Raw genomic sequence first — 13,832 nt, forward strand, 5'->3', positions numbered from 1 at the left:
ATAATTTGTAATTAATGTATTATATTATATTATATTATATTGTTTATGCTTGACGACCAACAGTGTTAATTATTTCTCTTAATTTTCTTACCTTATTTAAGTTTTTATTTTTCCTTGCAGAAAGGAACAACACACTTACTATCCGTTACTTTTCCTAAACGGAAAATATAAATCTCTTTTATATTCGATTAATCCTTTATTAGAGTCGAAAGTCATTCTCTAGGAAATTACAATCAATGACGTTAAGAATGAGTGGTTTTAAACTTAACTCTCACTTGCTTGGGGAAATCTTTAACGTCAAAAGTTTGAGAAGCGAGGTTAAAAGTTCAACATCACCCATTTTCAAGGTAAGTCTCGTAAAATGTAAATCACTTTTTGTACACTCGCTCCAGCCAGCATATATATGCATGTCACGTGTTCGTACACACTTTTGTCATTTAACCATGACAAGTTAAATCATATTTTTCACTTCATTAAACCACCTAACGATGATAAGTTGAATCGATTTGGTGTAAACACCTGATGCAGATAAGTATTTATGACAAATTGACATATTAAGTATCATTGTGCCAGTATTGTCATTGACTATGGTAAAGAGCAAGATTAAACTGAAATAATGCAACTTTTCAGATCAAATTATGTGAGATATACAAAACTCAGAAAATTTACAATCAACTGTATAACATTACCTTACAAACCAATACATTTAAGAATATAAAGGATTCCTTTTATGAAATGATTTGAAGGCCTACTACCTATTTTGAAAGAAGCCAGAGATGTTGATAGTTATCGCGATGAGATCCATTTCTGCATTTCTTACTTGTACTTCTCCATTATTCTCCTTGCTTCTTCTAGACTATCGTCAACAGAAGCAGTGCCTCCACCGCCTTTTGGACCATCGTCCTTGTTCAAGGCTATGAATCCAAAGTAAATGACTCCCATCATCGCCTGTGGATTAACAAGGAACTTTTTTTAGTCGTCAATGTACAAAAGGTTTTTATCAGATTCTATCAGCTTAAGCCTTTTCCCAGCTGAATATATGGCCTTTTGAGCCAAAACTCTATCGGAAACAACTTCTCTATCCTACAAAGGTAGGGTAAAGTCTGCGACTCTACGTACATCCTACCCTCCCCAGAACCCCATTTGTGGTATTACACTGGGTATCTTCTTGTTGTCAATGAACAAAAGTTAGTTTGAATATCTCTTTTGAAAAGCTAAGAAGGGAAACAATGAACAATGTCGAAAAGCAGGCATGGAGCATTGACTAACTTCTGAATGTTCCAACCACATTAGAGAAGGATCGAATTGAGGTTTAAGGGCTTTATCGTTTTACCAAGGAACCGTGTACTAACCAATATCAGAATTTTTTTAAATATTTTTTATCTTGTTGATCCCCAAGGGTGAGTAATGCAGGTTTGAAACTCGGTGGATAATGTCCCCTCCCCAACACTTCTAATACCAGAAGTTTTAATTGCTGCAACCAGTAACGGAACCAAGATGTTCACTAAGGAAATTCAAAATATAAAGAAGTGTAAAACATCTACTATATATGGTGTAATTTATTGACGAAGGGAATTCAAATGAACCCCTTTCTAATACCCTAGCTCCACCCATGGCTGCAACAATGATAAATTTCACCAAAAAAGTGACTTGTGATTCCGAATTAGTAGCTGCGTTTTCCAATCTATGCAGCAATGAAGGGCTGGAAACGTACCAACGCAAAGAAAACTGTCGACAGGAATGATTTGAGTGCAAAGAGAGCAAAGGCCGCTCCGACTACTGTCACACAAATCCTGGCTATTGGTCTTGGGATGGCATCCTAACATCATCAACAACAACAACGCCTCAGTACCAAACAAGTTGGGGATGACATCTAACATAAAAAAAAATGAGTATATGCAATTCCGTAAATGGATTGACATGTTCTTGTCTCTTCATTATGACTTACAGGTACCATGTTGGTTCCAGCTTCAACTCCATCCTTTCCAACTCTCCATGCAGTTTGAAGAACTATTGAAATTTCAGCACACATTGGATTAATCATTAGACTACATGTCAATAAAATAAGCAAAGAAAAATGTACTCTTCGATACAGAGCTAACTGAAGTATGTTCTTTTTCCTAACTAAAACTTTCTATATTTCTCTCCCAAAACAGGACGTAAAAGCATGCAAATAGTATCTTGTTCTTTACGTTCAAATGTGTGGGAAAAAATCCCTCTTTAATGGAGTACTGACTTCCAGTACAATTTCCCACAAAGTCCCTGTGCATTGGCACTACCTAAGGATAAGAATTGAAGTATGAAAAAATATGTAAAAGTTCTTTCTCCATTTTGAAGTTTGTCCCTCCTGAAGCATAAGAAGTACGTGTCTCAATGCAGAAAGCAACAGCAACCATTATGGTCAAACTGCTTCTGAATACAATGATGATTTTTAACGCACAAGTACGAACAACTCTATACAACTAATGTGATAGCATCCATAACCAGAGTAAAAAACTTCCTCCAATACCACCGAGAAATACTAAACAAAAAGGTTGATACGCCCAGTGTTGTCAAAGGCACGTTAAGCGAGGCTCAAAACATGTTGAGCACTTCACCTCACTTAATGCGTGCTTCAGTATCATCATCAAGGCTCTAAGACATACAAACCTTGCCAAGGATCGTTTCTTGAAGAGGCGACACTAAAACAATTAATATTTCACTTTATTGTTTTTTTTTCAATTTCTTTATCCATATATTGTTATTCATGCTTATAATTATTAGTCTTGGTCTAAACATATATATTTATACTCTTCCTCCATTTGCGCCTTTTTCCATTAGAGTTCACGTTTTATGTCCGCTATTTCCACTTTGTGCTTAAAGCTCCGACGGACTTAGAGCTTTTTTACGCTTTTCGCTATTGATAACACTGGACACGCCTAACTGATTCAACTCCTTCCTAGTTCTTACTAGTACTATCACATGATTCTCAAGTTCATAACTTAATAATCCAGCATGGTCTTTTAATACAAACAAGGTGTTCGCTGCAAGTAGGTGCTATCACTATTGAGGAGTAAATATATTTTTCCCAACTACTTGTCAAGAAATTTTAGCGAAGATTCTGATAAATTTTCCAAGTTTTAAAGCTAATGCACCTGTTATGGATGACACTTCCCAAACATTTTTAAACGTTTAGTTATGTGATTATAGTACTTTTTGTTCAAGTATGCACATTTTACTTCAAAATTTTCTATGAATTAGTGTTCTAACACACACTAAAATTAGGTGTGTTACCGATCCTTCATCCTCTAATCCAAAACCCCAACCATTTCTATTTCTTTTCCACTAGTAAGGAGTACATGATACTGCATATAAAACCTTAAAGTCATATTTAGTCGAGGTACGTGCAAGTTGATCAAGATAGATTATCAAAATCTACATACCTCTGAGCCGAGGGTATATTGGAAACAACCTTTGTACCTCTGATGTAAAGATAAGGTCTGTCTACACTCTACCCTCTCTAGACCCACTTTGTGTAACTACACTTATTTTTTTTTGGTTTCCCACCTGGTGTCTAGAGCTCACATTGGAGTTCGATTAAATCCAGATCGCGCAGTGCAGGGCCCATTCGGGGTGGCGCTCTCAACAATATTTTCTCCATACCCAGGGGTCGAACCCGAGACCTCTAATTAAGGGATGAAACACTCCCACCAGTGCACTGTCCATGTTGGTTTGTGTAACTACACTTATTATGTTGTTATTGTAGCTTTCCAAAATCGCCAAACGCTAGCTAAAGAATACTCTAATGAGCTCTGAATAAAGCAAATAAACAATTCATATAGTCAAAATTCTTCATAATTGTTTCTATACAACATAATTTAAAGATTGTACCTTTGAAGAAATTGGATTGAGCTGCAAAAATTAATGGTGTTGCTTGAGACTTGAATTGTCTAGCAGACAAAGATGTTTGCTTTTTCAACTTTAAAAGGGAATTTGAAGAAAGAAATGACTGATTTATTCTGTAACATTTTGGGGATTGCACTGAAAGAAAGGCAACTGTGGAAGCCATATATATATATACAAAAATTTATACTATGAATTTTATGAGCAGAAATCAGATATATTGTACTGACATTTTTTGTGAAGCTACAAAAATTGATTCTTGAAAATGAATTTTACAGAATTAATAAGATTGAAAGAGATGGAAAGGAGACATGGGTTTTTTCGGTCGGGTCGGAGGAGTCCATTTTGGCTAAAAGCTCATTATGGATGGGTTATAGGCCCAGTTTTATGGAAGGACCCATTTTCAAAAATCATGGATAAAGATTTTTTTTTTTTTTTTGGGCTTTGTTGGGGCCTATTCCTCTTTGTGAAAAATGAGAACTTTTATAAATAGAGAAAAATTTCGGAAATAGAAAAAATAATGAACATAATAAGGCTCTATAGCTATAGTTCATTTTGTTATGGAGGTTCCAGTTTGTATATTTTGCTTGCCCGTTTGTATATTCCGTTTGCGAAAAAGGTAAGTCTATACAAATGCAGGTTGCAGTTTGTGTATTTCGCTTGCCCGTTTGTATATTTTGCTTGCGAATATGCAAACAAGGTAAGTATATATAATCTCTGTATTTATACATTTAGGAATTCTTCAGAACTCTGTTTGTATATTTCACTTGCCAATATACAAATAGGGTAATTTATTATGATTTATTCATAAATTGTATACAAATAGGTAGGGTAAGCATATACAAAATTATGAATGTATACAATTAGGAAACCGAATAGCAGAATTTTGCGAAAATTGTATTCATGGACTAAAAATAATTGAAACTATATGTTTGCCATTTCACATAATTTTCCCTTATAAATAGCTATGCCCCTAAGAACAAGTTATGAACATATTATTGAGCTTTCAAAACATAGCAATAGTGTGCATAATTCATAAATGTGCTCTCTTAACTTGGTTTTACGGATATTTATGCACTTCAACTTTGGATGTGCACTAGTAGACACTTGAACTTGTATTAAGTTGAACAAGTTGACACACACATCCTACGTGATATAATACACGAAGAACACTCACATAGAAAGCGAATTGCCACGTAAAACGCTACATAGGAAATGCATTTCCATTGCGTATCTTCATGCATCCAATGCATATTTGCTTAAACTTGTATGTGATATACATGTGTAAATAAGTTCAAATCACCTCCAATATTCCTCAAATTTTTAACTTGGGGTTTTTAAGCATCAATTTGATATAATAGCTTAAAAAATAAAACCATTATTACATATTATATTATAATATATATATAACTTAAATTCATCAATGTTCAAAATGAAAGAAATGAATGCTAACTTCACAACCACCAGCAAATTGATATATTACCAAATGGGTTTCACATGGCTCCCTCAGTCCTTAGATCCATTTGCTGGCCAAAAATCAAGAATCAAAAGTATATTTTCGATAGAATTTTTTTATTTTTACGTATAAGAAATTTGAAAAAATTATTTTTCTTCTATTTATTTTATAAGTGGTCAAGAAATCTTAATTCCCTGTCCGGTGCAAACAGGGCGGAGTTAAATGATCAAAGAGGTTCAATTGAATTTCCTAAATCAAAATATTATATTGTGAAACAAAGAAAAAATTATTATTTTTGCATATAGTCATTTAATTTATTATAAGTTGATCACCTACGTAAATTAAATGCATTGTTTTGGCCCATACTTCCCAGCTATGCTTGTTAGTAAATGAATTAAAGCTAGCAGAGATTTCCTAAAAAAAAAATATTAGTGGTAGTAATATTTGGGTTGTATTTGATACGACGAAAGTCATTTTTAAAACATATTTTTTGAAAAATATTTTCACAAAATAATTTTTTTGGTATTTGATTGAACAGCGAAAAATATTTTCTAATTTTTTTATTTAAACAAAAATAATATATAGTATTAGGAAGGAGAGCATGATTGCATGAAGCAACGATAAAGTTATCTTTATACGCTCCTTATTTCAACTGAGTAATATTGGAATCAACCACTGATGATGCTCAGGGTCGGCTACCTACATTAACCCCTTTAGATGTGATCCTTCCTTGAATCCTACATAAATATGAAATGCTTCATGCATCAGATTATTTTTTTCGTTGATAGTATTTTGATGGAATATTTTAATATCATAGATTGATAATAATGTAAGTGTTGGTTAGAGTAATGTTATGACCTTAAAAGAATTTGGGATAGTTGTGAAAGAAAATGACTTACTTATTTTCAAATTAGAAGTACTTTTTTTGTTCAAAGAATGACCATTTAAAAAAAAGACCCATGCATGATATTATTAGATATTGCATTGAATCCCATTTAATGTTTGCATCCCTTCTCCACCAACATACCAATACATTTTTACCTATAAAAGGATACTCAAGGAATACACTTAGGTACCAAAATAGGAAAAGGCAAAAGATATTAAGGGTGACAAAAAAGTATATTAAAGAGATGGCTAATAAGTTGTCAATGGTTTTTATTTTTCTTGGTTTATTAGCAATTGTTTGTACCACAAGAGCTAGAGAAGTGCCAAGTGAGAAAGGACTTGTTGATCAAAAGAATTTTGTGGGGTTTGGTGGTGTTGGAGGATTTAGTGGTGTTGGGGGTGGGGTAGGTGGTGTTGGTGGACTTGGTGGGGTAGGGGGTGGTGGTGGACTTGGTGGATTAGGTGGTTTGGGTGGTGGTGGTGGTGGACTTGGTGGATTAGGTGGTTTGGGTGGTGGTGGTGGTGGACTTGGTGGATTAGGTGGTTTGGGGGGTGGTGATGGTGGACTTGGTGGGTTGGGGGGTGGTGGACTTGGGGGACTAGGTGGGTTGGGTGGTGGTGTTGGGGGACTAGGTGGGTTGGGTGGTGGTGGTGGAGGACTTGGTGGAGGAGGGGGGTCGAGTGGTGGTTGTGGACCTTGTAGTGGTGCAAGTCTTCCAAAGCCATGAGACCATGAGAAGAATATTTCATGAGTTCATTTTATAATTTGAAGTTATATTCTTCATGCAAGTTTGGGTATTAAAGCTCATTAAGAAAGTAATTTTTTTTATTTTTTTTTGTAATTTTGGTTTGAGTTTGTGTGAACTTTTTGCAATGTATTAATTGACATATTTTCCAATTATTCCTAGTGTTGAATGTTGTGTTATTTATTATTACACGGTATTAGTTTAATAAAAGATTTACTTTTCACACCGTTAACATTTTATTCTTTTCTTGTATTTTAATATTGATCGATTCAACTAAAATGATTTACCTACTTCAGTTGTTGTTTTTATTCATCATTTTATCTCAACTAAAATTAGAATGAGGTATAAAAATGATAGTGAATAAGTAGATCCAAGTGATATATATTTTTTTTAATTACACGACACCTATAAGTGAGACCACAATATTAACCCTTGTCTTTGTTCTTTTTTAAATGCTTGAGGGACTTCTTTCAATGTCAATGTTTCGGGTACTATTAGGCACAACATAGCGAAAAGTCGTTCTGCTCTATTCATCTACCCCTAACAACAACAAGCAAGAGGTGTGCTAAAGTCCAAATCCGTCACACATAAATGTGATTTAGCAAAATGAAGTATTACAAATGAGGAGTGAATTATTTTTGGGCATGGTCACCTCTCATCGAAAGTCATTCAGGCTTATACATTTGATCTCATACAAATAAAGTCTTTAAGGCATAATTAGATGAAAAATTATTTTGTATAAAATTGATCTAGATGAGATGTTATAATTGTTTTTTTAATCTCATGCTTAAAACTTGTATATTTGTACAAAATTTGTATAATTTTTGTCCAAGCGTTATTTTTTGCAAAGCAATTGTTGATTGCGATTTGGAACAGTAGGTCAAGCTTATGATTTCTTCTTTGTGTTTTTATTCATCAATATAAAGGTCATGCTATCGTACGACAATTTAATTTAATTTTTTTTATAAAAAAGTTGTAAATGACCATATCAGTGTCATTAACTATTTCCACACTGCGATTTTCATAATTCTGCAAGAATATGCAATGTTTAATTAATTTGGAAAGATCTACACATGATATTTTAGTGACTGAAATTAAGGGTGTCAAACAGATGAGTTAGGTTAAATTTAAACAGATTAAAATGAGTTGAATTAATAACCTGTTAAAAAATTTATTAAAATGAACTAAAAAAATGAGTCATAACTCATAACTCAACTCGCTCAATTCTTGTTAAATTTTAATTTGTTAGCTTGTTCTTCTATAATTTTGTAAGTACCTAAAATCAACTCTTTTTTTTTTCTTTCTTGTGGCTATAAATGATATATCAAACAAAAAAATATTTTGACAAACTTTCTTACGAGTCAATTTGGACGACATATCAATTTAAGATGAGATGAATTGAACAAGTCAATAATAAATAGATCATTCTCAAACTTGTTCGAATTGGACGGATCATATCTACCACCATTAGCCAAAACTCCTGACATCACCCTCAAAGATTGGAGACATGAAGTATGTCTACCACAAAAGTTACTCTCTCTTTATTCCGAATATTCTCATTCCTAATCTTAAGACAATATTCGGAATAACCTCATTCTGAATCTTCAACATTCACATAAGACAGTATTTAAAACTGAGTTACTGCCCAAAGAACCAAATATAATCACAGATCAAGAACATTTAAACATCTCATGTGCTTTGAGCATAACACATCAACAAGAAAAGAGAAAAACAATTATAGATCAAAGAGAGCACTGCTGTGCTTTGTTTTTTTCGCAATTTCAATACCAAAGGGTATTATAACTCTATTCTATGCAAGAGCACTGTTGCATATCGATGATCAGGTATTTAACGTCAATTACAGAAGGACAAACATTGAGCATGGCGAAATACGTCTCCTCCTTCAGCTATGATAACCACAACAAAAATGTAAGACAGAAAAATGGTACTGAGTAATACTACATTTTTTTCAGTCACTTTGTGCCTCCACCATCAGACATGAGAGATGCAGCAGCTGCAGCTGCAGTAGGAACAACCCCTGTTGAGACACCGGGTTTTGACAAGTGAAGGAGCCTGAAAAACAAAAGAAACCATTTGTATGTTTCACCAGATGATCACATATATAATACCAGGTACAACTAGCCAATTCTTATGGACAACAAACCAATATAAAGATGCTTACGGTGCAAGATATTCACAGAAGGACGATACAGATGCAACAACTTCATTGTAATTTTCAGATGAAGCTGGTGCGGTCACTTCAACTAGCTGTATGCCCGGTGTCACAGGCACTGCATCATCGATAGCATGAGGTTTCAACATCTTGTTGATGGATGAAACTGTTACAGTTATCTGGGCACCTCTTTGGAAATGAAATGCAAAACCGACTCTCAGCTGCTCATGGTCTAGCTTGTAGCCAAGTGAATAAAATAAGCGTAATGCATTCTTGCTTATTTTGCTTTCTTGCATTGGTCTCACCAACACTGAGATTTGTTCAGCACCAGCACCTCTCATCGGACCACCAACATGTCTAACAGTCCTATATTTAATCACATAAAAACAAAATTAGGCTTCATGTGTCCCAAGAGATAGGCGCAGGACGAACTGGATCTCTTACCATGCAGGTTCTGGCTGCTCAAGATCACATAAGAGCCGTATGTCTGATGCTACTAAGCCTGAGAATGGTAAGCAACAGATAACATGGTTAAAATAACCCAAAGACAAAACGAGCAGGAAAGGAGAAAAGGAAAAAATGTGAGAAGGCATAAATGATTTTTACACAAGATATGACATGTGATTGGAGTATAATAGTTAATCATACAAGCAATATTTGGTCCATTTTATGCTTTTCAATTAGGTGAAAACTAGATATCATGTGTGAATCCTCACTTTTGCTCATTTTGTCTAGGTAATGTCGCACGACATGCTAGAAAGCAATTGGAGAGGATTTGGGCTGTAAAAAATTCAAAGATCAGGTGCTCAGGCCACCGAAACAACTTGAAGTACACAATTGTGAAACCTGAGAACCAACATTTTGCAAACACAAGGGAGTGAGTGTTCCCTTGCACGCCCTGCTGCTAATTGCACACTACCTAGTGAATGAGAACTGTAATGCGCAATTTCGGAATTTCAAGTGGTTTGAACCCTAACCTCTCAAGTCCTAATACTCATCCTAAGCTAGGATCCTTAAGTTTTTGCACGACCCTTGACAGCATAGAGCAGGGAAGAGAGATTCAACACTAGAATTAGAGTTCAAAGGAAGAGATTGAAGGTTTGAGGAGTTTTTCTTCTCATATTTTACTCTCTTTGTAATTTTTGTGATTTTAATACTTCATTATTTGGATTGAACGCCACTGTAGAGTAACTTTCTGCTAGTTGGATTTAGATGGATATTATAATTTTAACTCTATGGATTAATTCTCTCCCTACATTTATTATTAATTTGATTAAAACCATTTTTTCTGCAACTCAAACTTCTGGTCAAGAGAGGTCGTTGGACTCCATTATTTTCCCAATTACGTTTGAATGATCATAATTTGCTTTTTTCCTTGTCTAACCAAGAGGAGAAATCAGTCTTAAACATACTTATGAATTGTGATGATGTGTAGACAACCACAAGGGTCTATATCTATTTGTGGATTCAAGGTTAATTAATCAACCATTTTCCATATTTAAGGCACAATGATACCTTGACTAATTGTATAATAAAAAGAAATACACTTAGCCAAGAAGGTTATAGTAGTTAGATGTAATCGAGATATACGCCTGTGACTTGGAAGGTGATTGGCTGAAGGTGCTCTGAATTTAAGGTTTTCTGATTCCTTAGATATTACTATAAGCGAGAGGAATAATTAAGGTCATACATGTTGAGTGTAATAGAGAGAGGCACTTATAACTTAGAGATCAGTATTGAATTGGCGGACAATGAACACCATAGACTAATCATAAGTGAAGTCTAGATTCTACTCGTCCTTAATGAACTGATGCATACTCTTTCACCATTGTTCATGTTATAAAAACTCTTATTTATATTTTATTTTAGTCATAAACATTCCGCCTGCTTATCTGATTACTCAAATAGTAATTGAGCAATACTAATTAGCATAGTAGAAACTCAATCCTTGTGGGATCAACATCTGTCATACTACCTTTAACAGAAAACGAGCATTGTTTTAATACTCTGGTGTTACACTCGTCAACATGTCAAAGAATCACATGTACATCACCGCAAAGAATCACATCTGTATCATCGACAAAACCATGATAGGCAACACTTTTGTAGAAAACAAGGCACTCAACAAGTTAATGAGCAAAAACCATGTGGTCTCACTATAAATCAGATGTACTGAGAGTGAAACATACTTGAACCTAATTCCATTCAATAATTGACGTGCAGCACTGCAGTACAACTAGAATAAGATGGACAATAGAAAAAAAGAAAGAAAATATCAGCTATATACAAACTTTAAGGTGAGAAAACCTCCCTACGAATGCATAGATGGTTGCGAGCATTTGCCTCAATCACATCAGTACATACATGACCATTGGGTTAGTTCCTAGTTCCATAATAGTTCAAAGAGAAAACACACTTACCTAGGTTTGGAACACTTTTAAGGCACAGTTCATGGATCCTTAAGCTTTGTTTATGTACACCACAAAGCCCTTGAAGCAAAATTTCCAGGGCCTCAACATGCTGCAAGTATGATTAGCACTGTTAAAATCTTTTCAATAATCAATTGCCAAAAACTGTTTCATTAAGTGCCGTAGTATAGCAGGACCACTTTTTACAAGTAGCATACCTTCCTAAATATCAAGTAAGGAAAAAAGAGAAATAGAGGGAGGTTTTATCATTACTCCAGGAACTTACTTGAGTCTCAATAATTCCCTGAACCACACACTCCATTCCCACTTCAATTTATTCAAATCCACGTGCAAAGAACTCTTTAGAACATACCTATGAACCAAAAAGATATTAAGTTTAACGGGAGAGTAAAAAGGAACAAACTAACACCTAACCAAAATCATAACAGAGTTGGCACTTGACACTCTTCATATGAGAAGTGCATTGCTTGAAGATTAATGGATTTTAATATGAATTTACTTTTGGGATTGAATGTTTGAGTTTTTTGCTCGGATTGCCCCTATTTTGGGGTGGTCTTCAATTTTTGCCTTTTCCATCCATAATTAGATATATAAGCATTTAGTCTATTTCCTTCCAATCTCTTGTTCACAAACTCAATAAATTTAATATGAGCATCATCACCTCACCTAGCATTAGTTCGTCTCAAACTATTTTCCGACATGATTGAATTGTACATAATCTGAAGAAGAAATAAATGTTTATTTAAACTAGAAGAAAGGTCATTCAAGTAACATGAAGTAGGTTATGCTCCTTTTTAGAATTATAAATTTGCCGTTACTTGTCTTTTGGTACATCCAAATTCTCACCAAGATTTTAAGCATCAAACTTCTAATGATCCAATATGCACCAGAAACTGTCTTTTGGTACATCCAAATTATAAATTTGTCATGATACTTGTCTTTTGGTACATCCAAATTTTCATCAAGATTTTAGGCATCAAACTTCTAATGATCCAATATGCACCAAAAACTGTCAAATCTGCTCCTTTCATTAGGCTATGACCAAACAACCTTAACCTTACTAAGTTTCTTCAAAGAAATAGGTAGTAATGTTGGAATGGTATCAAGTTTTATTAATGAAGTCACTCCACCATGGGAGATTCTTTTCATGTGGAAAAATTAGTCACTTGGACACATGGCTTAACTCCTGTTTGGCGAAGATGTTTCTACATACGTACGAGAGCATATATACATTCTATCCTCCCCATAGCCCACTTGTGGAATTTCACTAGGTATGTTGTTGTCATTGTTATATTATGGAGCATGTTCTCAAGCATTTACTCATACTAGTACATTATAGTCTAAACGATCAAACACCTTCCTTCTATCTTAAATATCCACGAACAGAAGCAGCAGGTAACCAACAACAAAAATCAGACTAATTCACAGGCATGAACAAACAAGTATTCAACAAAATCCAATTTTAAAGCTTTAATTGATGAAGATTACTGCAATCGCTTAGCAAAAACAACGAATGACTGCAAAAATGGAGGAAATAAAGAGAAATGGAAAAGGAGAAGAATGGGTGAAGAAAAGACAATACCTTGGACTATATGGTATATGTTGCCTAAGGTTTTTTTTCGACTATTTTGGCATCAAAATATGATTGTTCTAGTGCCTGTACAATTTAATCTTTGTTTAACTTATTTTTATTGTTAGGCATCTGTTTTTCAAAATTTCTACATCAAACTCCAAATTTTATCATCTTAAAGTACACACACTATTGTATGACATATAAAACACAACCATTTAGCATTGTAGAACTAAACATAAACCATCAGAGCAAAAAAATTGAAAGAATTACCTTGAACAGTTGAAGCAGTCTCACTTTTTCCCCAATCTGAGCTGCAAAAATTCGATCAACAAAATAGTTGGAAAGCTTAAACAGGCAGAGAGACGATCAATTTATACTAAGTAACTGGAAATAAATTAATCACATAACAAAAAAATCAACAATAACAACGTGCCACAGAAAGATTTTTTTAGCTAGAAACCTAGGTTTCCATACCAAACAAGGACCAATTGTAAAATTAAGGTTTAGTAATGCAAGCTATGGCTGAGAGAAACCAAAACTAAGAGATGTATCGTGGACTAATGGTCAATCAAGTGGTTGAAAATATTGACATGATAGTACCTATCGGAGAAAGTGACAAGTATCTTGTAGAATTAACTGAAAAATATTAGCAGATTTTTCCCATATGAGGGGATAAAATTACTTGCTA

At 34.3% G+C, this 13,832-nt stretch overlaps 3 protein-coding genes across 5 annotated transcripts; 1 reads left to right on the forward strand and 2 right to left on the reverse strand.

The window, feature by feature from the left end:
- Positions 1 to 602: 602 nt before the first annotated feature.
- On the reverse strand, positions 603 to 4,127 carry LOC125812883 (uncharacterized). Its single transcript, XM_049492346.1, has 4 exons — positions 3,871 to 4,127; positions 1,949 to 2,010; positions 1,715 to 1,819; positions 603 to 948 (listed from the first exon to the last, which is right to left on the reverse strand). Exons 1-4 carry the CDS (start codon positions 4,046 to 4,048, stop codon positions 817 to 819), a joined length of 477 nt encoding a protein of 158 aa, XP_049348303.1. The 5' UTR covers positions 4,049 to 4,127; the 3' UTR covers positions 603 to 816.
- A 2,328-nt stretch (positions 4,128 to 6,455) lies between these two features.
- LOC125812852 (glycine-rich protein 23-like) lies at positions 6,456 to 6,951 on the forward strand. The gene has a single exon (XM_049492310.1). The coding sequence runs from the start codon at positions 6,469 to 6,471 to the stop codon at positions 6,949 to 6,951; it is 483 nt and encodes a 160-aa protein (XP_049348267.1). The 5' UTR covers positions 6,456 to 6,468.
- Positions 6,952 to 8,646: 1,695 nt separating this feature from the next.
- On the reverse strand, positions 8,647 to 13,587 carry LOC125812922 (mediator of RNA polymerase II transcription subunit 18-like). 3 transcript variants are annotated; one of them, XM_049492392.1, is made up of 6 exons: positions 13,415 to 13,587; positions 11,837 to 11,923; positions 11,563 to 11,662; positions 9,587 to 9,644; positions 9,152 to 9,508; positions 8,647 to 9,042 (listed from the first exon to the last, which is right to left on the reverse strand). In XM_049492392.1, exons 2-6 carry the CDS (start codon positions 11,870 to 11,872, stop codon positions 8,943 to 8,945), a joined length of 651 nt encoding a protein of 216 aa, XP_049348349.1. In that variant the 5' UTR covers positions 11,873 to 11,923; positions 13,415 to 13,587; the 3' UTR covers positions 8,647 to 8,942. The 3 variants fall into 3 exon arrangements, with proteins under 3 accessions (XP_049348349.1, XP_049348350.1, XP_049348351.1); XM_049492393.1 differs by having other exon boundaries at positions 11,837 to 11,892; positions 13,413 to 13,480; XM_049492394.1 differs by lacking the exon at positions 13,415 to 13,587 and adding an exon at positions 13,152 to 13,221 and having other exon boundaries at positions 11,837 to 11,892.
- Positions 13,588 to 13,832: the final 245 nt, after the last annotated feature.

Source organism: Solanum verrucosum, unplaced genomic scaffold (genome assembly GCF_900185275.1).
Source record: "Solanum verrucosum unplaced genomic scaffold, falcon-dt-bn FXZP01000144.1, whole genome shotgun sequence".
Taxonomy (NCBI): domain Eukaryota; kingdom Viridiplantae; phylum Streptophyta; class Magnoliopsida; order Solanales; family Solanaceae; genus Solanum; species Solanum verrucosum.